The following is a 27233-nucleotide window of genomic DNA, read 5'->3' as shown; positions in this document are numbered from 1 at the left end:
TGGGACGCGGGAGGGCGGGGCGCAGCTCCGTGTCACGTGGCGCGGGCGCGGAGAGCGGGGCCCCCTGTCACGTGCTGGGGTGGGGGCGCCGGCGTCACGTGGCCGGCGCGCGGCGGCGGCGGGATGGTGGAGAAGGAGGGCGGCGGCGGCGGCGGCTCGGGCGGCATCAGTGAGGAGGAGGCGGCGCAGTACGACCGGCAGATCCGCCTGTGGGGGCTGGAGGCGCAGCGCCGGTAGGGCCGGGGGCGGGGCCGGGCCGCGGAGGGGAGCAGTGGGGGGGAGGGGGGGTTAGTATGATGGAGTTGGGGGGATGGAGGCGTGGGGGGGAAGGAGGTGACCGCGGAGGGGAGGGGAGCAGTGGGGGGGAGGGCGGTGCAGGAAGCGGGGGAGAGGGGTTAGTATGTTGGAGTTGGGGGGAAGGAGGTGACCGCGGAGGGGAGGGGAGCAGTGGGGGGGAGGGCGGTGCAGGAAGCGGGGGGAGGGGGGGTTAGTATGTTGGAGTTGGGGGGATGGAGGCGTGGGGGAAAGGAGGTGACCGCGGAGGGGAGGGGAGCAGTGGGGGGGGAGGGCGGTGCAGGAAGCGGGGGGAGGGGGGGTTAGTATGATGGAGTTGGGGGGATGGAGGCGTGGGGGGAAGGAGGTGACCGCGGAGGGGAGGGAAGCAGTGGGGGGGAGGGCGGTGCAGGAAGCGGGGGAGAGGGGTTAGTATGTTGGAGTTGGGGGGATGGAGGCGTGGGGGAAAGGAGGTGACCGCGGAGGGGAGGGGAGCAGTGGGGGGGAGGGCGGTGCAGGAAGCGGGGGGAGGGGGGGTTAGTATGATGGAGTTGGGGGGATGGAGGCGTGGGGGGAAGGAGGTGACCGCGGAGGGGAGGGAAGCAGGGGGGGGGAGGGCGGTGCAGGAAGAGGGGGAGGGGGGGTTAGTATGTTGGAGTTGGGGGGATGGAGGCGTGGGGGGAAGGAGGTGACCGCGGAGGGGAGGGGAGCAGTGGGGGGGAGGGCGGTGCAGGAAGCGGGGGGAGGGGGGGTTAGTATGTTGGAGTTGGGGGGATGGAGGCGTGGGGGGAAGGAGGTGACCGCGGAGGGGAGGGGAGCAGTGGGGGGGAGGGCGGTGCAGGAGGAGGTCGAGGAGGGCGGGGGACAGTGCTGTGTTAAACGTAAGCTACTAAAACAATAAAGGGAAGGCAGCTTTTTTGTCCTGCGTAAGAACGTTTCCACGTCGTATCAATGTTCAGTTGTCAGTGTTTGAACGAACCGTCACGTTTTGTTCAGCCTGGGGAAGAACCTCCCTTCCCAAGGCGTTCGCGTCTCTGAGGCTCTCCTGCCGTTCAAGGCGTTCCTAATCCTGGCTGTGCTCGGGACTGGATGGCAACTCCTCTGCCACGTTCACTGTGTCCCCACTCATTGGCCTGGCCTTGGGACCCCACAGCCCACTTCACGTAGCAGGGTTGGGGGTGGCTAGCAGATCCTAGGTTGGGCCTCCAGTGCCTGGAGGACGCCCCTGGTCGATTGGGGCAGTGCTCACTGCCTTTCCTCGCGTCGTTGGCCCTGTGAGATGTTGGTTATCAGTATGTATTTCTCTCCTTGCCATCATGTGGCTGTGAACACAGAGCTGTTCTCCTCGCCCGCCGAGCTCGCTGAGTCTCAGCTGGTGCAATCCATCGTTAACACTGCCCATGCATCTCGTTGCAGGCTGCGAGCATCCCGGGTGCTGCTGGTTGGCATGAAGGGCCTGGGAGCAGAAGTGGCAAAGAACCTCATCTTGGCAGGCATCAAAGGCCTGACCATGCTAGACCATCAGCAGGTAGGAGCTCTTGGCTTGTGTCCTCTGGGATTTCTGAGCGCACAGGTCCCTGCAGACTGCCCCACCCCCCGAGGCACGGCCATGCTGGAGCAAGCGGAGCGGGAGGGGTTTGTTCTTGGGGATCCTTACAGCAGGCTTGTTGCAGGTTGGGGCAAGAAGTTCCTGTCCGGGTGCTTCTCAGACCCCTGTCACGGAGTGTCTTAGTGCTTCACAAACACGCATGGATTCTATCCCCACCCACCCCTCTATGCGCCTGGATCTCTGTTTGGGGAGCCCCGGGGAAGAGATAAGTGACTCCCCAAGATCACACAGAAAGTGCGTGGCGGGCCTGGGAATTGAACCAAGGTCTCCCCCGTCCAGCACCCGATTCTCTGGCTCTCCCTTTCAAACTGTCCCTTGGAAACCCTGCTGCTCGCCCAGCTGGGGCCATGCTTCCTTGTCGCTGCATCGTGCTGGCATCCTCCCATGTTTGTTATCGCTCGGGGCATAGCCTTTGCCCAGGTGGCTCTCTCAGATCTGGTCCCGGTAGTCCTTATCAGTGCTCTGAGGTGTGTAAGGTATGGAACAGGGCAGTTCTGGAAGTGCTGATAGCCTGGGGGCTTGCCACTTCTGCTTTAGCTGGGATGGAAGGTGGGTCATGGTAAGTAACTGCCTCAGCTGAGTATTTCCATTCCTTGCCCCTCACTGCCCCCGGTGTGCAGCACCCTGAGGAGCTGATTTTCCTTCTGGGGTTGAAGCTCGCTGAGGTGACAGGTCGTGTTGTTCTCACCTAGAGTTGCCCACTTTAGAAGATGTGCAGTATTTAAGCACCCCAGGTTCACAGAGGTGGCTGCCGTGCTGCCAGCTGCCCTCTATGACAGGCGGGCAAACAGAGACCAGGGCGCCCCTGCATGGTGTGTTGAGAACACAAACGGGCAGCATGGCCTGGTGGCTAAGGGAGCACTCGCCCCAGTGGTGAAGTCGGCTCCAAGACATGTCTGTAAGGCAGGCGGAGACCACTGTCTGTGAGTTCGGCGAGGCCAAGGCTGAGTGGAGCAGGATCATTCCCCTGGTCTGAATAGCAGCTGGGGTCTTCCCTTGCTGCGCCTCGCTTTGCTTGCAATTCCTGGAACAGGCGCTAGGCCGCAGTGCTGGGCCGTGCAGTGCGGCTGTGACTTCACATCGGGCACCAGGTGGAGCTCTCGGCTTTAGAGCCGCTCGCTGGCTAAGGCACAGAGCGCAGGAGGAAGGTGAGTGGAGGGAGAGCAGCTGCATCAGGGAAGTTTCCCCTTGTACCTGCTGCATGTGCCCTAGGGGGCTGTCTTGGAGGGCACTTCAGTGGGTCTGAGCCGCTCTGAGCACAGCCGGGGTTCCGTGGTGTGACTGGGGGTGCTGACGGGTAGGACATGACACCTCCCGCTCAGGCTGGTTGGAATTGTACCATTTAATCCCCAAACCAGCCCCTTCCTTCCTGCCTCATAACTGTCACTTTTCTCCTTAGTGGCTTTGGATGAGCGTTTTAGTTCCTGCGTGACAAGAACTGCGCCCTGCTAGTGGGGAAGCTGGCCCCTTGCTGGCCCATGTCTCCTCTGTTCCCACTTGTGATAAGTGGCCCGTGGTGTCACTGCCTCTCGGGGTCCTGCCACTCGCCAACTGTTCAGAGATGGGTTGGTTTTGTTTCCCCCTGCCCCAGGTATCTCAGGAGGACACGAGAGCTCAGTTCCTGATTCCTGTGGGCTCGCTGGGCCGCAACAGAGCCGAAGCCTCTTTGGAACGGGCTCAGAACCTCAACCCGATGGTAGATGTGAAAGTTGACCCGGAGAATATCGAAAACAAAGCCGAAAATTTCTTTACTCAGTTTGATGCTGTAAGTGGAAGGTGGGATGCGTGTGGGAAGGGGGGCATTGAGCAGAGGTGTCCTTGGGTGGTTAATTGAAGTTGGTATAAGAACAGATGTAGTTAAACTAGTATGAATCCCAGTGTAGATGCTTTTAACTCGCTCTAAAGCTGGTTATGTCAGTTTAGTTTGCATCTGTACGTTTCCAGACAGAAGCTAAACCAACAGACCAGGTTTAAACCGATTTAAGCACAACCCTGCAGGGATTCACACCCGTTTAACTAAATTGGTTTAAAACATTATCTTTAATTAACCTGATGCACCTTTGTGTATAGCCACGGCTGTGAGTTGGCATGGATGGGGGAGGATCTTTATACCATTTGTCTCCTGTTTGCATATACTCTGTTTTGGATGGGTTTGCTTCATTTTCTGGCTCCCCTGTGCTGGCATCTTGTGGGGTCATTGAGTTTCCAGCACTGCAGGAAAATTTTCAGGTAAAAAAAAATCCTGAAAATGCAAACCTGTTACAATCACACAGTTAAGCATCATGACTGGGGCTGCTTTAGTCCATTTTCCTGATTTTATATTATTTCCTTCCAAAAAAACACCCGAAAACAGTAAAAATCCATTCCTGCCCAACCTAACTTTTGGGCATAAGCTAATGGAGAGTGTCCCTTTAAATCTGTGTCACCTGGCTTCTACAGAATGACTGGGTTGGTCTGTGGGTGCTTTGCTGAAGGGTTGTCACTACGCATCTGGTTTGGCAAGCTGAATATCTGTTTGTAAACAGCATCTGCTTCTGTTCTGGCTTGTCTCTAGTCTGCAAAGCTGGAAGATGGGGAGGAGAGAATAAGGCCTTACTTATCCAGGAGACTTGACCGGAGTGGCTATTATGGCACACGCCGGACGCTATCTCCCCACTGTATTTTCCACCGAATGCATCTGATGAAGTGAGCTGTAGCTCACGAAAGCTTATGCTTCAATAAATTTGTTAGTCTCTAAGGTGCCACAAGTTCTCCTTTTCTTTTTGCGAATACAGACTAACACGGCTGCTACTCTGAAACCTGTACTCTGGGCTGTGTCTCCACACAGGGAGTGACTCCGGAGTAGCCATGCTGGTCCATTGCCCTGTGTGGACACGCCCTGCGTTTAAATTAAATGAAAAGTGTCTGTGTTTAGCTTCGTTGCCAGGAGCAAGCTGGGCTCCGCCACCTCTAAACTCCCTATTCTCCCTGGAGAGGAGCCTGTTGGAATTAGCAGCCGTCACAACGTAGCATTCTGCTGCCAGGAGGGATAATTGATAGTAGCTGCATGTAAAGCACCATTCTTTGTCTCACTGCGAGTGGAGGGCTGCCCTGCCCAAGGCCCCTGCCATTGCCCAGGAGGGGCGGGGGTGGTCACACCCTCCTCGGGAACAGGGACCCATCCAGGGCCTGTTTATCTAACCCTGGTCTCGGAAGGTGGGGGGGCAGGTTTGTAAGTGTGCAGGTGCTGCTGCTCCTGTCTGCGGTGTGGGGAGAGTGGCTGAAATGCTTCTGCCTCTTCCCAGGTGTGCCTGACATGCTGCTCCCGCTGCATCCTCGTGAAAGTCGATCAGATCTGCCACAAACATGGCATCAGGTTCTTCACCGGGGATGTCTTTGGCTACTATGGCTACATGTTCGCCAACCTGGGGGCGCACGAGTTTGTGGAGTAAGTCTGGCGCTGCGGGAGGAGAGCGGCCATCCCCCGAACACCCCCACGTTCGGGGGATGCACTGACACCCTGTGGTACTAGCACAAGCATGTTGGTAAAGCCTAAGGCAGCACCTGGTATGTACCAAATGGAGCAGCCCATGAAACTACAGGCCACGGTGTGCAGCTGGCAGCTCCGCGTGCTGGGCTCTTACCCTTGCTGGCCATCGTTCCTTTTTAGGGAAGTCACCGTGAAGGCCTAACAGGCGGGGGAGTCTAAATTACCAAAGGGGGCGGTCTGTGTGCTGGGGTGTGGGGGGAGATGTGCTGTAAATAGGCGTAATTGTGGCCATGACGTTTTGTGAGACAGTTCAGGCATGGAGGCTCTTCTGTGAGCCAGTGGAGTCTCTTGCACAGATCGTCTGCTTCAGGGCAGGTGGGTTTTGCCCCATAGCAGCCTTTCTTCCCCTCAGCACACAGCTGTGTGCGGAAGCCCCCTGTCGACAGGCTCGGCCTTTGTTACAGCTGAGACCTAGTGTACTGTGTCCAGGACTCTGAGGTGCTGGGCCTGCCCTCTTTCTCATGAGAATGTGAAATATGATGGGATCCAATTCTGGCCTCCCTCAGCCAGGGACTGTGGTAGTAAATCTCTCTCTGTCTCTCTGCAGAGAGAAGACCAAGGTCACCAAAGCCAGCCAGGGAGTGGAAGATGGGCCCGACACCAAAAAAGTCAAACTCGATTCAACGGAGACAACCATGGTGAAAAAGGTGCGTGACAGTGCCCCGTCAGCAACCAAAGAGCGCCCACGTTTCGGGGAAACGTCAAGTCTACGTCTACGTAGATTCCCCCCCCCCCGCCCCAGCAGAGGTGCTGGGTCTGTCTGGTGGCTTGTGGTACACGGGATGCAGTCGTTAAGACAGCAGCTTCAGGGTGTGCATGGTGAGCCATGGGTGGGATGAATGCTGTGTTGGGAAGGTATCATGGAGTTCCTGGCTTTGCTTCAGTCTGTCTGCTGGTGAGCCATGTGGCCTGGGTCTGCACCCCCTGCCTCATTTAACTGTGTGAGCTCAAGGTCATGAGAACATAAGTGTCTTCCTCTCCCTTTGAACTGAGGGGCTGTGATGGCAGGTTACCTATCCCAGCTTGACAGCGCGTTGTCTGTAATGGGGTTTGGATGATGGACCTGTTGTTTGCAGGAACATCTTTGTCCTGAGGCCTCTGCTGTCATTCAGAACTCTGGTCCTTTCTTTATAACCAGAGCCTAGATCCTCTGGGGGGTGCTGAATGGAGCCCTAAAAGTTGTCCCGTGGTAACGTCAGGTAGCCCCAGTTGGCCAGAGCCAAGGGTGGAAGCCATGGGTAATGTCAGTACAGATGATCTTGGGAGGTGTTGAGTGAGTGAAGGAAGTGTAAGGTGCCACGTTACCCTGGTGGCTGCAGAGTTTTCATCCCCATGAGAATCTCCTTGAATGGCTCCGAACCAGAAACTTGCTGTGGAATTTCCCAGCTGTGTGTTCGTGTTCATTCTGTCAGGCTGGGCTATTGAGAAGCTAGCCTTGGTATACAATAAATGAGTCTCGTTGGCCTTGGCCCGGGTCAGCGGCTGTGCACGTTGAATGGCCGGGGTCCCTGAGCTGGTTCTGTCTAAAATTCAGCTTCTGGATTCAGCCTTCTGTGACTAGCTTGTTGGATGAGTTAGGCTCCATCTACTCCCCCCCCCGCTTCGGATGGGGAGGGATTTTTACCAATATGCTTGCATGGGAACAGCCCCTAGCATGTACTGTGATAGGTCGTTCCCCTTCCTGTCTGGGAACAGCTGTGCAGGTGGAAGGCACCATTATTCTGGTATCGCTGTACCCTGCTGTAACTAGACTGGTACACCTTAGGTGTGTAGCCAAGCTCCTCAGCTCCCCACCCAAACGCCAGGGCCAGAAGCTGCCGCGTTGCTGCTGTCAGCTGATTGCTAAGCCCCTGTGTAAGCAGGAGGGTGGCTTGGGGGTGAAGGGAGATGGGAGAGGGCAGAGGCTTTCACATTTAAAAGCCTTGGGCCTGGCCATTGTTAGGGTCTCGCAGCTGGAAGTGGAAATCCCCCGGCTTTATCTGGCTATGAGGAGAATGTGAGCCGCTTAATGGCCTTTTGTGTCCTTTCTCTCGGCTTGTCAATCAGGGGGCGTTTAGTGCACTTTGCCCCAAGCTGGGCCAGATCGGAAGATATGGGAGTATTCCCCAGATGCCACTGCTAGCCAGCTGTCCTCCTCCCCCGATCGGGGCTGGGATTCCGATCCGTGTCAGCTCAGGTTTAGTATGCAGCGGATTCCTATAGAGAGTTTCCAGCATTCCGATGCCTGGGACAAGTCCCCTCCGGGGAATATGGATCTAAAGGCCTGGGGGCAAACAGTGCTTTCCTGTGCCTTCTCTCGTGGCCTTGCTGCAAATTCCTGAGCCCGTGGCGCCGTGGTGCACTGGCAGCAGCCTGGTGGGTTACTGCGGGGGCAGCTTTCCCAAGTGACAGAACGCAGTGAGCGGTGTTTAGCGCTGCTTGTCGAGGCAAGGCCTCTGCTCTTGTATGGCAGCTCGTCTGTCCTCAGCATTTCTTGTGACCTGGCTGGTGTTGCTTTGAGGGTCATGTGCCCTCCGGTGGAGAAGAGATGGGGTCACCTCGCAGTCACTCCACCGCCCGTTTCTCTCCCCTGCTGCAAGTCTGAATGCAGCCAGGGCCTGGGAGGGTGGCAATCTGCAGTGCCGCGCTCTGCCGCTGGGGTGCCAGAGAAACGGGAGCTTCTTGGCATCACATTTCCTTTGTATAACCAGACGTGCTGCACAGGGAGGCTCAAGGCAGCTTGTACATGTGTTCTCCTGCAGTTAGGCAAAAGCAGGGAGGGGGGGAATCAAGTGTTGGAACCAGTGTCCAGGGGGCATGGTGGCCCTTTGAGCCCGTACATCAAGATTGGGCTTCTGTCTGGAAGATCCTTTCTAGGTCAGCCAGATGTTCTGGGTGGGATGCAGGAGCTGTTCTCCTGACAATTAATCCGACCGCCTGAGGCAGATGCTCTCTGGGACACTAGTGGCCTGAGCCCTGGGTCTCTGCTCCCCGTTTATACTCTGCATCCTGGGAGCTGAGCGCAGTGGGTGGGATTTTCCGGAGCCCTTAGCACTGGCCAAACCCTGAGGACAGGGAGTTTGTCCAGTGATTCTAGCAGGAGAGCCCTCTGCAAAGCGCTCTGAGCACAGACGGTTATTAACACTCTACTCCCAAGTCTCAGATTGAAACCTCCCCCTTGTCCCAACTCTACATACTTCCCAGTCCCTGAGCTCTGTGGGCTACTGGGCGGGGGTGGTACATTGCAGCATTGTGCTGAAGATTGAGAGCCGCAGAGAGAGACTGCCCGGGAGGCTCCCCTGCAAGTGACTCATTGCGTTCCCAGGGTCAGAGCTAATTCCTTGACAGCATCTCTCCTCCAGGCTAGGCCGTGTATTCAATCCAGCTGTGGGTAGCGGTGATGGTTCCTGCGGTGCTCAGCGCTGCATGTAGCCCCCGGCGCTCCTCTGGACCGCTTCCCTTGCAGGGCTGCTGTCTGCGTCACATGTGCGCATGCATGAGACCGGCGAGCTGTTCTGGCTGGGGCAGATTGCGCTCTGCGGCTGGCAGGAATTAAATGTTTGAATTTCTGAGACCCCAAGAAGTCTCTAGCCAGATTCCCTTCCGGCTGTGTTCCTGCTCTCTGGAACCAGGGCAAGAGAGTGCCCCTGAGAGGGGCTCTTAGAATACCCCGCCCCAGGTGAATTCCGGACGAGCGTGCAGAGTTTGGGAATCAGGGAGTGATGGTGATCGGCAGAAGCCCCTGCAGACTTTACCCACTTAACCCCTTCATAACTCTTCCCCCGTCTCTTGCCCCTACAGCAGGCTTTGGACCAGGCACTCTGCTCCGTCCGCTGGGTGGCTAGCTCACTTCTGCCTCCACAGCCTGATCTTGTGTTGGTCCCTGGCCACCTCACACTGAGCCGAGTGCCGGCGTCACGGAGCCTGCGGCTAGTCTTGCCGGGCTGGCCTGCAGCCCTGTCACTGAGCCCAGGGCTGGCGTCGCTGGGCCGGCCTGCAGTCTGGTCACTGAGCCCAGTGTTCGTTCCCTGCTCGTTCCGCTTTCCGTAGGCGGGAGCCCGCCCAGCCCCTCTCACACTGGCTTTCCCATTGCAGCGGGTGGTTTTCTGCCAGCTGAAGGAGGCGCTGGCAGTCGACTGGAGCAGTGAGAAGGCGAAGGCAGCCCTGAAGCGCACCACCCCGGACTACTTCCTGCTCCAGGGTAAGGGATGCCTGGGAAGCCTTGTGCTCGCACCCTCCCAAGGAGGGGTGGAGTTGGGGAGCAGGCTGCTTCCCCACTCTGTGACTCAGTTTTCCCATCCTTGCTGTGAGGAGGCCACAGGCCCAGCTCCCACGGGCTGCGTAGTGGGGCTAGGCTTGGAGGCTTTATTCTGCCACACGCACTGTGCCTGGCTCTCTGAATGCTGTGCTCTCCTCCTGGGGAGACGGCTGTTCCCACGGAGAGCTGCTCCTGGCTTGCTCAGGCCTCTGCACTCAGCTGGGAGTGGGATCTGCCCCGCGGGGGGGAGGGGAGTCTGCTCGTCTCTGCCCAGTGCAGGCCCGGCCAGTGAGCTGTCAGTGCCAGAGTCTGCCGAGGAAGCGCCAGGCCCCGCTCAGCCAAACAAGCACGCGGCACTTCCTGTGGCAGGAGCTGGCTTTGATTTGTTGGCTTTGAGGTTAATGCAAGTTTACCATAACAGCAGTGAGCTAAAAATACCCGGGCGAGTGTGGAAACAGCCGCGCTCCCCAGAGCGGAAGCACCCTGCCAGCTAGGAGGGACCGGCCCGGCCCCAGCGTGTGGTTTGCCCGCTGCCCTCTCCCTCCAGCGCACCGCGCTCAGGCGCCAGTGCCCACACGGGCTGCAATCTCGGTGAAGCCACAGCCCCAAGCGGGGTTTTCCAGTGACGTGAGCCAGCGCTGGCTCCCAGATTAATAGCCTACACCACTTCTGCCCCAGAGCCGGGGCTGTGAGCTCCTGCCCACGCCTGGCAGCGCTCGCTTCCCCGCACAGCAGGGGGTCCAGAGGGTAAAGACGGGGTTAATGCTCACTGGGGCTCACTGCAGGCATAGGACCCGCCTGCCTCAGAGGTATCCAGGCACCCCATCCCCTCCCAGCTGCCTGGCTAGGGTTCCTCCTGCTGAGTCAGGCTCTGGGGGAGAAGGTGTTGGAGTCGCGGGGCTCCAAGCCTTGTGCTGTTCCCCACTCTGGCCTCTTCCCTCCAGAGCTGCTCTGTGGCCGAAGAGCCAGCGCTGCCTGCCTGCCTGCTCGCCCAACGCTGGGTGATCGGCTCTGGCTGCCCCTGCGTCTGGGAGGGGACTTGACCCTGACCATCGCAGGAGACTGTTTTCACACTGGCTGTCGGGCAGCACGCGGCATCTGACTGGCGCTGCTCGCCCGTGTTCAGTCCCCAGCCAGGGGAGGCAAAACACCTTAAACAATAGGAGAACGTGGCTGTCAATTGGCAAATTGTCCTGGGGCTCGCAGGCAGGGGTAGGCGTTTGAAATGAATGCCGTATTCGTATTCCTTTGTTCTGGTAGCACCTGGGCCCGGACTGAGAGCGGGGCGCCATGGGGCCAGGGCCTGACAGGCAGAGTGTGAGCAAAAGTCCCTGCCCCAGAGAGCTTGATCTGAACCCACAAGGGTGAAACACATGGGAGGGATTGAGGCACTGAGAGGGGCAGTAGAATGGACTCCTGGATCCCTTAGCTCCAGTCCCATCACTCTCCCCAGTAGGTCACACTGCCTGGTACACGTTAGTGCCTCTATATTGGCCTAGGTATTCAGCAGTCGCTGGAGCTGTTCCCGGCTCTGCCAGGGCACTGGCTCCTCGTGAGGGGTTGGTGGCCAGGGTCCCTGTTCTCGCCTCTGCCAGGGCACTGGCTCCCAGTGATGGTTAGTGGTAGCCGAGGTCCCTGTTCCCAGCTCTGCCGAGACTCTGGCTCCCAGTGAGGGGTTAGTGGTGGCCGAGGTCCCTGTTCCCGGCTCTGCCAGGGTGCTGGCTCCTCGTGAGGGGTTGGTGGGTGGGGTCCCTGTTCCCGGTTATGCCGGGACGCTGGCCCCTCATGAGGGGTGAGTGGTGGCCGGGAGCTGGCTCGCTGTCGGGGTTTCCTTCTCTGCTGGCCTGTAGTGGGCTGCAAAGTGCTGACGCTCCCAAAAGATGAGTTAAAATCGCTGCTCCTGTTTGCTTTACCATAAGTCATTGCAGACACACTGGGCCTCTTGGCTGCTTTCCCAGCAGCCCCCAGGATCCTGTCAGATGTGGCAGGGGAGGTAGCTGCCCGGTGCCAGCCTGCCCCCTCGTTAGCGCCCGGGCAGACTGCACAGATGGCAGGCAGGCAGCCCAGATAAACACCAGGCTCAGCTGCTGCCTGCACTCTCTGCCCTTCCTGGATCTGCTGATGTGATCTGTGCTGGGTTGGGAGTCGCTCCCCTGGCTCCGGGAAGATGGATGGCGGGGCCTAGACTGACCCTTCGGCTCTATCGCCTGATGAGCCAACAGCTCAAAATAATCGAGCAGACCTAAGGACTTTGGCCTGTGGGGTGGATGGAACAGCAACAAGCCAGGCCAGGGTCTGGGTGGGGAGAGAACCAGCCTTCAGACCTGGCGCTGGCAGTGATCGTCGCGCTCCGGCACTGATGTGCTAGGAGGGGTTGGGCAGGGAGCTCGGCTGCTGAAGGGTTTTGTTCCAGGGCAGTGTTGGAGCCACAGCTTTGCCCAGCTCAATCAGAACCCGTCTAGCTGGCAGCGCTGCCTCACCAAAGCACTCTGCGTAGCTTGGGGGACCCCAGCACTGGCCTGAGAGTGAGCGTGTCCCTGTTTTACAGACAGGGCATCCAGCGATGTGCTTGGGTCACTAGGCATGGCCTCTCGCCATGTCTCCCCTGAGTTATTCTTTGCTGTCGGTTCATTGGCAGTGCTCCGTGCCAACCGAGATCAGCACCGTGTGCCCAGCATGACACAGGCAGACAATCCTCTCTTGCCATCCAAACAGGTCTGATGAGGAAGGTGTCCTGGGAATAGATCCTAGTCCTCCTGAACCCCAGGCCAGTGCTCTGTCCACTGGTCCAGGCTACCTCCACCTGGCATGAACCGTGTGCATGTGTATCTCTGATCCAGGCACGGGGTGGCTGTGCCAATGCGCTTGAGTGCACACAGGATCTGTACCAACGAATTTTCCTGCAAGTGGAGCAGTGTTCTCTGGATTCTCCCATTAGCACTTTTCTTGGCCCCCGGCACAGTAAAGGTCTCCCCAGGCAGAAGCCCAGTGAGGAATCTCGTTGGTTATCGGAGAGGGTAACTAGCTCGCCCCCAGGGATCGAGTTTGACCTCCCCCTCTTCCTCCCCCTCAGTGCTGCTGAAATTCCGGACGGATAAAGGGAGGGACCCATTGCCGGAGAGCTATGCCGAAGACTCGGAGCTGCTGCTGCAGATCCGAAATGAAGTGCTGGACTCCCTAGGTGTTGGTGCAGACCTGCTGCCCGATGACTTCATCAGGTGCGCTGGTTTGGCTGCAGTCCGGTGTTGGGGCTGGGATCGGGACTCTAGGCCTGGTGCCAAGCATGCGGTTCAGTCGCATCCTCATGGGAGAGTACCTTCCCTTGGCCAGGTACCATTGTCCGCACTGGGTGCTCCTCACTGCCCACGTGTAAACAGGAGCAAAGCGGGTCCCAAAGGAAGTGCCCGTCCAATGGGCCCGTCTGCCAGACACACACACCCCCATGTGTCCCAGCTACGTCCCTTGGGGGCTGCCCGTCATGGGGCACTGGAACTTGCATGTGCCCACAGGTACTAGACTGAAAACTTGACTTTGTGAATCACCTAGGGCCTGTGTCTGTGGCTTGTGAATAGCCCCCTGGCTCCATAGGGTGTCTTGGTCTCTCTCTCCTGTGGGTGCAGGGATTTCTGGGGGGTGGAACTGCCTTTCCTGTACCAGCTGTGCTGGGGTTCAGAGCCTCCTCTCCCACCTCGTGAGGCACAGCTCCTCCCTGCGCTGTGAGGGGGATGCCTGCTCCAGACAGGCCCCTCCCAGGGTCCAGGCCCCACTGCCTGGGGCCCAGCGTGGGGCCATGCCGCTGCCTGCAGCGCTGAGCCAGCCCCACAGCAAGGAGCGCATTGCAGGATCATTAATCTGGCTCTGATCCCCGCTGGGCAGCCACGGTTCTGCATCACCAGTGACCTGAGCCGTCTGACTGCGCCGCCCCGTGGGTGAGCACAGAGCCTCCTGGCCATGCCTGGTTGGGCTCCGCTCCCTCGCCCGGGTCGTCTCGTGCGCGGCGTGTTCTGCCCTGCTCGGCTGTGTGGGCCGGTGCATCCTAACCGACATGGATGGGCTGCTGGGAAGGCCTGGCTCCTCCCTGCTCTCCCAGGCTGCATGAGATCCAGTCCCTGCAGCTCCAGGGAGACCCTGGCTCACTGTATCCAGCGAGTCCTGGTGCTAAACGTGCAGACGGGCTGGACGCAGTCCCAGCTGCCCTGACCCAGGGAACTGCCCCATTGGGTGGAGGGGCCCTGGGGCAGTGATGCCCTGGGCTGAGAAGGCCCAGCTGAAGCTTTGGACCTGGGTCAGAGATGGCCCTAGTCAACCCTGAGCACATGGGAGAGACGCGGGTACCTGGGCCGGGCAGAGGCAGTGATGGGCTGGACCAGCAGGGATGTGGGAGCCAGGGCAGATGCTGCAGGTTCCCCTTCCCCCCGATGAAGGGGGAGGGGTGCTGCAGGATGGGAGCTGCTCCGTGGGGGGGGGTGCATGACTCCCCACCCCCTGACCCTGCCATCGCTTCGTGTGTGGGCTGGAAGGACCCTCCCTGCGCCCCCGGATTCATTTCAGCCTGAAAATCCCACCCCGCCTGCATGTTGCCACACGCTGCCCAGGGAGCTGCAGGCCGCTGTGCGCTAACAGGAATGGCGGGAATGCGCCCGGGCACACGGCAGATATTTCTGGCCCTATTTTTAGAAGGGTCGCATGCAGCATGCGAGGGGCTGGGACAAGACACCCGTGTGGCTAATGAGCTCCCAGCAGTGACGGCTGCTCAGTGCTCACCCCTCGAAGGCCCTGGACCCACCGGGGCCTTGTCGCACTGGGGTGTATCTTGGGCCCGCTACCCCCTTCCCTTCTGGCCCTGGCTCCTGCCCCTGTCCAGTTGTCCTGTCTCGCTGCACCCCTGCCCACCTTTTCGGTCTCTCAGGGCCCCTCCCAGATCATCTCGGGGGTCAGGCCAGTTGATGTACCCAGCCCTTCCCCTGAGGAGCCCTGTGCCCCCACACCCCAAAACGCTTCACCCTTAGCTCAGTCCTCGCTCTGGTTCTCTGCCCCAGCCCAGGGGTGTTCACTGATGGATCTAACAGTCACGCTCTTTGCAGATCCCGGTGTTCCCCCTGCCCGGGAGTTTTCCTGCCAGGCCTGCCTGGCAAGGGTCACCCGTCTCATCCCTTCCACTGGGCTCCATGCCTGGGCCAGGGACCCTCGGGCCGGGCTGTCAGTCGCTTCTCTCTCGTTCACCAGGGTGGGAAGTCTGGGTGGCTGGTCTGGTCATGCCCCGAGCAGGGGGCAGCCGGCGCCACATTGGCGCTGGGACTTGGGGTGCTGAGCCAGTCGGGCGCTGACCTGGCGTGTTTGTTCCTTCTAGCTATTGCTTCTCTGAAATGGCTCCTGTCTGCGCAGTGCTTGGAGGGGTCCTGGGACAGGAGGTCGTCAAGGTAACGGGTGTGGGGCTAGGCCCAGCTGTCAGAGATAGGGTGGTACAGCCATGGCAGGGGGAGAAACTTACCCTCCATCACACAGAGTCAGTGGCAGAACCGGGATAGAACCCAGGTGACAGAGTTCCCGCCCCCCCCATCTCTAACCACTAGCCCCACCCTCCCCTTCCAGTGCCTGGAATAGAACCTAGGCATCCTGTCTCCCAGCCCCCCTTTTCTAACCACTACACCCCACTCCCTTCCCAGAGCCGGGGATAGAACCCAGGAGTCCTGGCTCCCAGCTCCCCCATTTCCCCCGCTTGTGCAGACAGAACGGGTGGGGACCAGGAAAGGCTTTTGCAGGAGCTGGACCTCTCCCACCGTGGGCCGTGCTGGGTTCTTGCGGAGGCGCTGTGCCCCCTTCCAGCTGCTGGGCAGCAGCCTGTTGCTGCTTCTCCGGCCTGGGAGCCCTGAGCATTCCTGGGGCTGGGTGTGTCTGGAATCCCCGCCCAGCCCGGCTTGGTTGGGAAGCTCGGTGCCCTGCACCAGGCACGGCCCTCCCTTCTCCCAGCCCCCTGGGTGCCGCTGTCTCCCAGCAGCCTTGGCGGCGCTGCTCTGCTGGGACCAGAGGCCTGGCTGGCAGCTGGTGGGAGGGATTCCTCTCCCTGCCCCCTCCGCTTTCCGGTCAGTCGGCTGGGACCAATGGAGCACTCTGGGAGGGGTGCAGTGTGGCTGGGGGTCAGGACTGCTGGGTGAGTCCCAGACCGGCCACTGACTTGCTATGTCCAGGACTGACAGCTCCCTGCCTCTCCTGGGGGCTGCCTGTGGTCCTAAGCTGGGCCCCGTCTCTGAACTCCCTGTGCTGGGTTTGGGCCCTTGTGCCCCTGGCCAAGAGCCGCTCTGCAGCAGGATTAGTGCTACTTCAGCTGCTGGGCCTCTGCCCGACCTCCTGCCCCCTGTGCAGGAGCTGCTTCCAGCTGTGCTTGCCCCCACGCTCTGACCCCCACAGGGTGCTCAGCTGTCCATGGGTGCTGGACAGCCCTGGCATGGGTATTGCTCTCTGCAGAGCTGTGACATAACATCCCCCTCGGCTGCTGCTGTGGCTTCCCTGTTACTGCTCTCTCTGCTGGAACAGCCTCTGCTCCTGGGGCCGGGTGTAAACCAGTGTGAGCGGGCGTGTGCCCCCATTTCACCTGAGGTTGGGGACAGTGGGTAGCAAGTGCCCCCCTGGCTGATGCTTCTCCACCCCCCCCAGAAGCCGCCCATGTGTGGTGAAGGAGTTTGCCATAGAAGCTTCTAGCAAGGAGGGGCTTTCCCCTCCCTGCCCTGGGTGGGTTCCTGGAGCTGGGATTTCAGCTCCAGCCAGGCTGTAACAACGCCCTTCCCCCCCAAGGCCCTGTCCCAGCGGGATCCACCCCACAACAACTTCTTCTTCTTCGATGGCATCAAAGGGAACGGGGTCGTCGAGTGCCTGGGTCCCCACTGAGCCTGGAGTCGCTGGCCTCCCAGTGCGTCTGCCCGCAGCTGCGGTTCAGCCCCCGGTGCTGCTGGAGCCCCTGCAGCGCCCGACCAGCTGCAGCCTAGCTCTGGAGTGCCGCTTGCACCACCTTCCACTCCAGCTGCAGCTCTGGGGCCAGCACAGGCATGGCCCCCACGGCTGCTGAGGCCTGTGCCCGGGTGGGGCGGGTGTAGCAATCCCCCACTCGCTCGCCCTGTGCGTTCTCCTGGGCTCTCAAATAAACTCTCTTCTTCCCAACTGGCTCCTTTCCTTCCAGCGCAACCCCCTCCAGGGCAGGAGCCCTGGCTGGTGGGGCTGGCAGTGCTGGGGCCTACAGCCCCCCTCACTATGCTGCTGTAAATGCACCCCAAGCTGTCTGGTGCTGCTAGGCCCAGGCCCCCTTGGTCTTGCTCCCAACCCACCAGCTGCTGCTGGCCTGGGCCCTGCTGCGGGGGAAACTGCCTCTGTGCATATGCTGTCAGCCATGGCTCAGGGAAAGGGCACAACCAGGCTGGTGTAGGCCAGGCTCCCCACCCCTGGCCAGCCTCCTCGTGCAGAGCTGTGGGGTGGCTGGTGCAGGGGAGCGGCCCACAGCTCCTATCTTGAGCTTTAGGAAGCACTTAGGACTAAAATAGCTCAACTAAGTGGCACTTAGCTGGGAGGGGGCCGGGAAGCCGTGGCTTGAGTCCAGGGGCTGGGCTCACCCCCTGTGCCAGGGCTGGCTGTGCTGCGGGGCTCCTGTAACTCCTGGGCTGCCCAGCAGCCAGGGGGCCCAGGGCAGGGGTGGCACTGCTGCTTTCCACATGCCCCCACCCCCATTGTGCTACTGGTCAGGAGCTCAGATGGAAGAAGGTGGGATCAGGCAGAGGGGGGCTGGGGTGAGAAGTCTGGCCCATACTGTACCCCAGGTGTTGGGCAGGGGTGCAGCACTGCAGGGACTGTGCCCTGGGATGGGTGAAGCCAGAGGCCCCTGGCAGCCATTCCCTTTCCGCACCCAGCTCTGGCTCCGTGGGCAGGGGCCCTGGCTGGGCCAAGTCGGCGTGTGGCTTCCTGTTCTAAAATTGGCATTGACCTAGCTTTGAAATAGCCCCTGAAAGTGGCCGGGCCAAGGGCGCTGGGGATCCCCCACTGCTGGGAATGAGAAACGCAGGTGCCTCTTTGCTTAAATCCAGTTTTATTGAAAAGGAAACGTACAAAAAAAAGTCACTGCTCATGTACAGCAAGCGCATCCCCCTATGTACAGCATCCCTGTATGTACAGCATCTCCCCTGTATGTACAGCCCCTCTCCCCCTGTACAGTGTGCCACTAGGTGCAGTATTTACAGTGTGCTACTGCCACCCCCACTAGGACTCCCCTGCCAACCTGAGCGCACCCACCACTCCCCATGTGGTGAACCTGCCCTGACCCCCGGGTCAAGGCAGAACTCTGGGCTGGCCATGCCTGAAGCCCTGGCAGCAGCCCCCCCCCCCCCCCCAGCAAGCTGTGTGCGGGGAGGGGGTGGCACCAGAGGCAACATGGCAGGGGCATGGGGGGGTCACAGGTCCCCCTCCCCCAGATCTCCCAGGATGCCCAGCAGTAAGGAGGCAGCAGCTGCCCTGCAGTGCAGGCAGGCAGGGAGGGAGCAGCGGGACGGCTGGCTGAGCCCCCCTTCATAGTTTGCCTTCCCTGCTGCTGGAGCCCCAGCGCTTCCTGCTGCCCCGAGGGGAGTCGGGGGTGCAGGCAGAGGCAACGCCTGGGCTGTCATGTGCCCCCCCCAGCCACAGTTCCATGGTGCTCCCCGAGAGGAACGGGGGGGCTGCGTCCCTGGAGCACCAGCCGAGGGCTGCGGCTTCCTCTGCAGGGGCCGCTCCCCATCATGGGGCCCTGTGGGCACATCCCTGCAGTGCGGGGCTCCCAGTCAGTACTCAAAAAATAAATAAATAAATAGACAGTGCCCGCGGGTGGGGCCGCAGCCTGGGGCCCAGCCCGCAGGAGCCATGGCTTGTGGGGGGAGGGGGGGCTACGAGAACCAGTTATAAGCTCTGGAAGTTGCTACATTTTGCCAAGAGGCTCCGCAGTCTGCGCTGGGGGCTGGTCTCCCCCCGCGGCCCCAGCTCCGGCCCTCGGACGGGCTAGTTGGGCTGCAACTCAGCCATCACGTCCACGGGCATGTTGTAGAAGGCGCCCAACAGCTGAGAGATGAAGTGGTAGAAACGGGCCCAGAGGGCACCTTGTCGCTGCCGCTCCTGCCACTGGGAGGACAGAGAGAGGCCAAGTTAGCACTGCAGCAGGACGCTCTACCATCCCCCCCGGCACAGCCAGGCAGAACCCCCCGCTCCCCATGGGGCTGGCCCTCTGGCAAAGGCCTCCAGGCACGGCTGGCCCTGGACTCCCTGCACTAACCGCTGGGCTCCAGTGGGACTGGCTGCCTGTTTTCTAAATCCCTGGGGCGCCCAGGGCTGGCAGTAACCCCAGGCAGCCTCCCAGTCCTGCCGCTGCCCCAGAGGGCGGTCAGGGCGCCCTGCTGCGGGGGTGGCATGGGGCTGACCCGCTACGCTGGGCTGGTGGGGGAACCGGGCTGCCTCTCCCGTGCTCACACTAAGCTGCCTGCCGCTCGCTCCCTGGCCTTATATACCCAATGCTATTTATAGCTCGTGACTCAGCGGCTGGCTTGCCCAACCCCCCCTTCCGCACGGGGAGGGGTGGTGTGAGATTCCCGTGCCTGCAGGCCAGCCGGAGGCTGGATCAGCACAAGCATGTGGGGGGGGGGGCTACCCCTGGCTCTGGGAGGGAAGTGGGGTGCAGTGGTGAGAGAGAGCAGGAGGGTTGGCAGCCAGGACTCCTGGGTTCTGTTACCATGTCTCCTTCCCTGGGAGAGCCACTAACCCTTTCCAGCCCCCACCCTATGGCGCATGACTCCACCAGAAGCTGGGCCCCTCTGCCCTGAGCTCACTCCCCCAGCAGCAAGACCAGAGTCCCCCCTAGGCTGGACAGATTCCCTTCAAGGGTCGCCACCTGCCTCCCTGCCCCCTCTGATCTTCCCCCACCCTGGCTCCCCCGACACCCCGGTCTCTCCAATGGGACTCACCTGCCTCTCATGGGCCTGGTGGAAGGCGTCACCCATGCGCCGCAGCTGGGCCCCCAGCGCGTGCTCCGGGTCCAGAGGCTCCCTGGGGAGGCGGCCGTTGGACACTGCGCCCTCTGGGGCTGGCTCTGTGGGGGGCTGCTCTCTGTTGGGCCCCTCATCCTGCATGGGCCGGAGCTCTCCTGTGGGGTGGCAGAGCCAAGCAGTCAGGGCAGCAGGACCCACGGGGGGGCAGCAGTCTGCAGGGCAGGTGCCCCAATGGCCCCTCCCAGGAAAGAGGTGAGCCCAGCGCCCACCCTCCCCCCAGTGGTCAACATCCTAAATCCAGGCAGGACCTTCCCCAGCAGGTCAGGAGTGGCAGGGGGCTCTGACCCTGGCCCCATGGGGAGAGCAGGGCTGGCAGTGGCCAGTGCATGGTTGCTGAGGCCTCACTCCCAGCGTTGGCGTCGGGCCCAGAGGGGTCGGGCCAGGATACGGCTCCCGATAGACACAGGCCCCAGCGCTCGTCAACAGGAAAGCCCAGAACAATTCCCACGGACGGGGTGGGGGCAGCCCCAGGCCAAGGGATCAGTAGCCCCATCTCCCAGCCGATCTGCGGGATGCCCGTTTCAACTGACCTCTGGCAGCGCCCCTGGCCCGAGCTCAACAACGGGTGTGTGCGGCTGCTCTGACCATGTCTTCCCCCCTCAGTCACCGCCCCGGGGCCCTGGCACCTGCACCCTCTTGACCACAGCAGTGTGAAGCTTGGGGGCAGGGGGTACAGACCTGCCCCATGCCTAGCCTAGAGCTGCACTGCCCATGGAGACTCACCCAGCCCCCCTGGCATGGCACCCGGGGGGAACCCTGCAGAGATGCAAACTCTGCCCGGATGGGACATGCCCGAGCTTGTCAGCCCAACTGAGCTGCCCGGGTCGACCTCCCCATCTTCACAATCACACTCTGCCATCTGCCTGCCCGGCTCCTTGCCTCCCGCCTGCTAACAAGCAGCCCCTCATTAGCCAAGCGAGCCGGACGGCGCCCTGGGGGAGGAGAGCCATGAGTCAGCAGCGCGGTCTGGGGCCGTGCACTGTTTACTCAGACACGAGGTGTCTCAGCTCCATGCGGGCAGGGAGCCTGTAGTCGCTGGCTTTGCTGCCGGAGCCCCAGCCGGATGGTGACACAGATCCTGCCAGGCTGGGGCTGGGGCAGCACAGCGACTCTGAGCCGCCACGGGAAGTCTCCCGCAGGGGCTAGCAGGGCCACAGCTAATGGTGTGTGGCAGCTGGGGGCGCAGGGGGGCCGCCTCGCAGGAAAACCTAGGGACCAGTGCAGAGCAAGGGAGCATGGCCACCCCCGAGCCTCGCAGGCTCTGATAGTGCATCAGCCTGCACGACAGGTGACAGTGGACCTGTCCCTTTGGTACTCGTGCAACCGCACTAGGGTGGGGGGTGGAGACTAGCTGGGGGTATCTGGGTTGCCCCCACTCCCCTGAGCTCAGCAGTGCTGCATGGGTGAGTCAAAACGTGGCGCGGCCCATTCTCCCAGGCTGCCTTAGTCCTGGGGTCGGACGGTCAGGGCCTGGCGCTTGCCCTGCCTGTGACCCCACAGGGCTCCAAAGGGTCCCTGTCTAGGGAGGAGACAACCAGAGCTGGTGCCTCTGAGAACGTGCTGCTGCCAGACACAATGGGGCTGGGCAGCCATGTGCCCAGCACATGCCACCCCTCCCAGAACCACTGCCCAGACCAAGCCTGCCCTAGCCACAGGCTGCCTACAACACCCACTGGCACCTGCAATCGGGGGCACGATTAGGCTGCAGCTGTGGCCACACGGGGCAGCTGCCCCTCAGGGAGAAGGAGTGGGAACCTGGAGATGCCCAGGCTATAAAAGGGGGGGCCCCTCAGGGCAGGAGCTGACCTCTAGGGCCTGAGGGCAGGAGGTCACATGACCAGAGCAGGGCATCCCCTAATTGCTGGGTTTCCTGCCCCTTTCTCCACACCCTCTGGCCGTGCTGGTCCCCAGGGAGAGAGATTCCGTGTCGGGTAGGGGGGCACTCGCAGGGAGACTCACCATGTGCCCTGCTGCCCCTGGTCCTGCCAGTTTCAGGAGCGTCCCAGCGCCTGGCACCGCTGCTGGCGCTGCGGCTCCTGGGGGGCTCCGGCCCCCGGACACAGCGGTAGAGCGAGCAGGGAGTGGGGCCGTCAGGGCAGAAGCCGCAGTTCAGCCGGGGTGGCAGGGCAAGGCTGCCCGGGCAGACGGCGGGCGGCATGGCCACCGGCCCCCCCAGCAGGAAGGCTGGGTCCCCTGGCAGGGCGGCTGTCGGCTCAGAGCGGCTCCCCTCCTGCAGTGGTCTGGCCATGGCGCTCGGTGAGCTCTGCAAGGCAAAGGACGGGGCGGTCAGGGGGACCGGGCAGCACCCGGGCAGGGGGACCGCCGCCGCCTGCCTCCGGGGCGCAGGGACCCGCGCTCCCCGCCAGGTGTCGCCGCAGAGCGGGCGGGGGACACCAATGTTTGTAAACAAACCCAGGCAGCCCCGAGGGGACCCGACCCGCCTCCCGCCCGGTGCCAGCAGCTCCCGGCCCGGCTCAGCCCAAGCGGAGTTTGGTGCAACCAGGGGAGGCTGCAAATCCCGTTTTTCAGGAGAGATCTGGGGGTGGCGAGGGGGGCTGGTCATCTGCTCCCCCATCCACAGACAGCGGACCCCCAGCTCCCCATATACTGCCCCCAAGCCCAGGCGCTGCCCCCCGAGCCCCAGCTCTCTTAGCAATCCCTGCCTTGCGTCCCCCCAACACCGCCCCACGCCCCGGGCACTGTCCCCTCTCCAGAACACCCGGGCCCCGCCCCGGCTGTGTCCCCGCCCGGCACCAAAACAATCTCCATGTGCCGCGGGCACCTGCCTCCGCCACCCGCGCCCCGCCGCCTCCGGACCCTGTTCAACCGCCCCGGCCTCACTTACTGCAGCTGCATGAACCCTCCCGGGGCGGCTCGGGGGTCGCTGGGTCCCGCGGAGGCTCCGACTGTGCGCGACGAGCGCGGGGAGCTCAGCTGCACCGGGACCAGCGAAGCCACAGCAAGTAGCGCGCGGACTCCAGCCGCTCCCGGGGCTCGAGGCTGGCACCGCCCCCCGGGCCGTGACGTCAGCGCCGGCCCGCCCCCGCGCGGACAAGTTCGGGCTTGTGCAGGCGCCTGCGGCGAGCGGGGATCCCCGGGGGGGCGGGGAGCAGGATGCGCGTCCGGGGGTGTCAGGGATCTGAGCGGTGGAGGGGTGCATGGGGGTGCCGGGAAATGGGGGTGCCAGGAGGGGGAGGGGTGCAGGCGTGGAGATTGTCGGGGGGGTGCGCATGGGGCTGCAAGCCCCGGGGGTGCAGGGAATGGGGGTGCAGCAGGTGTGGCATGGGGGTGCGTACCTGGGGAGGAGAATGGAGGTGCAGGCTGCATGCACTGGGCTGTGGGGGTGCATGCATAGGAATTGGGGTGCTAGGGTATTGAGAGAGGGAGGGGTTGGTGCATGAATGGATCCTGGGGGTGCACAGTGAGGCATGGGGAATGGGGCTACATGGGGTGAGGGCTGGGGGCTTAGGATACAAAGTGAGTGGGGGACCTGCTGGATCCGTGAGAGGGAAATGGGGCCTGGGGTGTCCGGGGCATAGTGCTGCGTGGGAATGTGGAGGAGCGGGGTGCATGGAATTCGGGACCGCGCAGAACTGGGGTGGAGGGTGGTTGGTTGGGAAGTGAGATGAAGTTTGTTGGAGCCCTGCTGAGGAGAAGAAAACACTCCACTCAAGTCAGGCTGGGCTAGTGCCCTCAGGTGACTCCTGTGGCTCCCAGTCCCCGTCCCCCCATAGGGGTTATTTAGAATCTGCCGCCCCCCAGTGCAGGCAAACATGTGTACCCCCCTTCTGCCATGTGACCCTCTCCCTGTCCCAGCACTGGATACAGCAGATCTTGCAATGGGAAAGGTGGGTAAATGGCACAGAGCAGTGTCACTGCAGCATGGCAAATCCCCTAAATGCAGCCAGGCCCCATGGCTGAGCTGCTGATGGCTCCGGGCGCAGGCCTAACACACACTGTGTCACCACACGCTTCGTGGTACAGATTAAACATGACACTGAGGGGACTATGGTGGTTACAGACACCCCTTCTCCTTGTAACTTCTGTGAGAATAACCTTAGCTCTGACCCCAAGCTTCCCCCAGAGGCAAATAACACCTCCCGCTGCCTCACAAACCTGAACTGTGTCCCTGTCCTCTGAGACCACAGTCCTGTGGCTTGTACTGTTAGGACAATTGCTATTTGTCATCTGTGCTGCAACAGTGCCTAAAGAACAGAGCCTCCGCTGTGCCAGGCGCTGCACAGACCCCAACCGAGATCAGGGCCCTGTAGGTGCTGGGCGCTGCCTAGACCCCAACCAAGATCAGGACCCCGTTACGCCAGGTGCTACCTAGACCCCAACCGAGATCAGGGCCCCATTGGGCAGGTCACTGCCCAGACCCCAACTGAGATCAGGGCCCCGTCGCATTGGGCGCTGCCAAGACTCCCACCAAGATCAGGGCCCCGTCACACCGGGCACTGCCTAGATCCCAACCAAGATCAGGGTCCCATCGGTCAGGTCACTGCCCAGACTCCGACCGAGATCAGGGCCCCGTCGCACTGGGCGCTGCCTAGACCGCAACCAAGATCAGGATCCCGTTGGGCAGGTCACTGCCCAGACTCCGACCGAGATCAGGGCCCCGTTGTGCCGGGTGCTGCCCAGACCCCGACCGAGATCAGGGCCCCGTCGCACTGGGCGCTGCCAAGACCAGAACAGCACAGTCCCTGCCTCAAAGAGCTTACAAATACACATGAATCTTCCATGAGTTCAGGCACCAATTACTGGCATTTGGGGCACCTCGGGCACCTGCGCTGGGCATTACAGGTGACAGCAGGTGGGAAGATGGATAGATACAGACCCTGAGACGTCTCTACCCAACTGCACATGCGCACACGCTCTCTCTAGGGAGAAGCAGGCTCCAGGCTGTGGTGGCCAGCCCAGCGTTCAGCAGGAGGCACCGGTTCCCAAAGCCGCCTGGGGTGTGTGACTCTGAGGTGACTTGTCTCAGCTTTGTGTTTGCACCTGAAGGCTGCGGTGGGGGAAGAGCTGTGCTGTGGTGACACGGCTCAGGATGTACCATCCGGCCTGCAGCACGCAGGAGTCGCCGTGGGGGGCAGGGACTGGGGCATTCTGCGGGCGGAGGCAGCATGGGCTCCTGGTGAAGGAACTCGCCGCTGAGGAGAGCTGGGGTCTGGTCCTGGCTCTCCCATGGGCTCCCCGAGTGACCAGGAGCAAGTCCCTGCCTCTCTCAGGCCCTCAGCTCCCATCTCCGCCACGGGGAGAATGCGCCAGGCTTTGCTGTTATGCCCTCCGTGCACCGCACCAGGGGCCGTGCACCTCACCAGGGGCCGTGCACCGCACCAGGGGCCGTGCACCGCACCAGGGGCCACACATGATGACTCCAGCATGCTCAGGGCAGTGACTCTCCATGGGCTCCGAGTTCAATGGGGAGGCTCTGGATTTGCCCTGCTGCAACACAGCAAAAGTTGAGAAACCCCTTTGCTGTTAAAACCCACATCCCCGGGGCTGACACAGACACACTCACACCAGTGGGGGGCCCGAAGGACTCCTGGGGGGACAACAGCGCTGGCCTAACACCAACTGCCAGGGTCGGGACACCATTTCTGAGGTGTGTGGGAGGGGTCTAGCAGCCAGAATGGGGGAGCTGGGAGCCAGGACGCCTGGGTTCTCCCCCCAGCTGTGGGAGGGGAGCGGGGGCCTAGTGGTCAGAGCAGGGAGCCAGGACGCCTGGGTTCTCTCCCCCGCTCTGTGATGCGCTGGGGCCGGGGCCGGGGCCGGCCGGGCCCAGCCACTCAGCGCGGCGGCTCGGAGCAGGCGCAGCAGCGCGGCCGGTTTCCAGGCGAAGTTGCGGCGGCAGAAGCCCTTGTCCCCCGGTAACAGCGGCCGGGCCAACCAGGGAGCGGCGCCGGGCGGCGAATCGGTGCGGCCCGCCCGCGGGCGGCGATGGCTGGGACCGCCCGCTGCAGCCTCCGCCCGCCCCCCGTCTGTCTGTCCGTCCCCCCGTGCAACCTCCGCCCGCCCCCCGTCTGTCTGTCCGTCCCCCCTGTGCAGCCTCCGCCCGCCCCCCGTCTTTCTGTCCGCCCCCCCGTCTGTCTGTCCGTCCCCCCTGTGCAGCCTCCGCCCGCCCGACCCCCCGTCTGTCTTTCTGTCCATCCATCCCCCCCATGCAGCTTCCGCCCGCCCCCCCGTCTGCCTGTCCCCCCGTCTGTCTGTCTGTCTGTCCATCCCTCCCATGCAGCCTCCGCCCGCCCCCCGTCTGTCTGTCCCCCCGTGCAGCCTCCGCCCGCCCCCCCGTCCGTCCATCCCCCCCGTGCAACCTCTGCCCGCCCCCCGTCTGTCTGTCCATCCCCCCGTGCAGCCTCCGCCCGCCCCCCCGTCCGTCCATCCCCCCCGTGCAACCTCCGCCCGCCCCCCGTCTGTCTGTCCCCCCGTGCAGCCTCCGCCCGCCCCCCATCTGTCTGTCCGCCCCCCCGTCTGTCTGTCCGCCCCCCCGTCTGTCTGTCCGTCCCCCCTGTGCAGCCTCCGCCCGCCCCCCGTCTGTCTGTCCGCCCCCCCGTCTGTCTGTCCGTCCCCCCGTGCAGCCTCCGCCCGCCCCCCGTCCGTCCATGCCCCCCGTGCAACCTCCGCCCGCCCCCCGTCTGTCTGTCCGCCCCCCCGTGCAGCCTCCGCCCGCCCCCCGTCTGTCTGTCCGTCCCCCCGTGCAGCCTCCGCCCGCCCCCCGTCTGTCTGTCCGCCCCCCCGTCTGTCTGTCCGTCCCCCCTGTGCAGCCTCCGCCCGCCCGACCCCCCGTCTGTCTTTCTGTCCATCCATCCCCCCCATGCAGCTTCCGCCCGCCCCCCCGTCTGCCTGTCCCCCCGTCTGTCTGTCTGTCTGTCCATCCCTCCCATGCAGCCTCCGCCCGCCCCCCGTCTGTCTGTCCCCCCGTGCAGCCTCCGCCCGCCCCCCCGTCCGTCCATCCCCCCCGTGCAACCTCCGCCCGCCCCCCGTCTGTCTGTCCGTCCCCCCGTGCAGCCTCCGCCCGCCCCCCCGTCCGTCCATCCCCCCCGTGCAACCTCCGCCCGCCCCCCGTCTGTCTGTCCGTCCCCCCGTGCAGCCTCCGCCCGCCCCCCCGTCCGTCCATCCCCCCGTGCAACCTCCGCCCGCCCCCCGTCTGTCTGTCCGTCCCCCCGTGCAGCCTCCGCCCGCCCCGTCTGTCTGTCCGTCCCCCCTGTGCAGCCTCCGCCCGCCCCCCCGTCCGTCCATCCCCCCCGTGCAACCTCCGCCCGCCCCCGTCTTTCTGTCCGCCCCCCCGTCTGTCTGTCCGTCCCCCCTGTGCAGCCTCCGCCCGCCCAACCCCCCGTCTGTCTTTCTGTCCATCTGTCCGTCCATCCCCCCCATGCAGCTTCCGCCCGCCCCCCGTCTGTCTGTCCGTCCCCCCTGTGCAGCCACCACCCGCCCCCCGTCTGTCTGTCTATCCGTCCGTCCCCCCATGCAACTTCTGCCTGCCCCGTCTGTCTGTCCGTCCCCCCTGTGCAGCCTCCGCCCGCCCCCCCGTCC

General features: G+C 62.6%; 2 protein-coding genes across 3 annotated transcripts; one reads left to right on the top strand and one right to left on the bottom strand.

Annotated features, from left to right (window-relative positions):
• Positions 1 to 71: 71 nt before the first annotated feature.
• On the top strand, positions 72 to 16803 carry SAE1 (SUMO1 activating enzyme subunit 1). 2 transcript variants are annotated; one of them, XM_038382067.2, is made up of 9 exons: positions 73 to 233; positions 1690 to 1801; positions 3474 to 3647; positions 5167 to 5309; positions 5959 to 6058; positions 9486 to 9591; positions 12722 to 12866; positions 14999 to 15068; positions 16441 to 16803. In XM_038382067.2, exons 1-9 carry the CDS (start codon positions 124 to 126, stop codon positions 16531 to 16533), a joined length of 1053 nt encoding a protein of 350 aa, XP_038237995.1. In that variant the 5' UTR covers positions 73 to 123; the 3' UTR covers positions 16534 to 16803. The 2 variants fall into 2 exon arrangements, with proteins under 2 accessions (XP_038237996.1, XP_038237995.1); XM_038382068.2 differs by lacking the exon at positions 14999 to 15068 and having other exon boundaries at positions 72 to 233.
• Positions 16804 to 18543: 1740 nt separating this feature from the next.
• On the bottom strand, positions 18544 to 22866 carry LOC119847382 (translation initiation factor IF-2-like). The gene is made up of 4 exons (XM_038382164.2): positions 22543 to 22866; positions 21657 to 21960; positions 19614 to 19792; positions 18544 to 18777 (listed from the first exon to the last, which is right to left on the bottom strand). Exons 1-4 carry the CDS (start codon positions 22855 to 22857, stop codon positions 18658 to 18660), a joined length of 918 nt encoding a protein of 305 aa, XP_038238092.2. The 5' UTR covers positions 22858 to 22866; the 3' UTR covers positions 18544 to 18657.
• Between the last annotated feature and the right edge of the window lie 4367 nt (positions 22867 to 27233).

This window comes from Dermochelys coriacea, chromosome 23 (assembly GCF_009764565.3).
Source record: "Dermochelys coriacea isolate rDerCor1 chromosome 23, rDerCor1.pri.v4, whole genome shotgun sequence".
In the NCBI taxonomy this organism is placed as follows: domain Eukaryota; kingdom Metazoa; phylum Chordata; order Testudines; family Dermochelyidae; genus Dermochelys; species Dermochelys coriacea.
The sequence above is the reverse complement of the archived record's forward strand: the minus strand, read 5'-3'. Positions and strand labels throughout refer to the sequence as shown.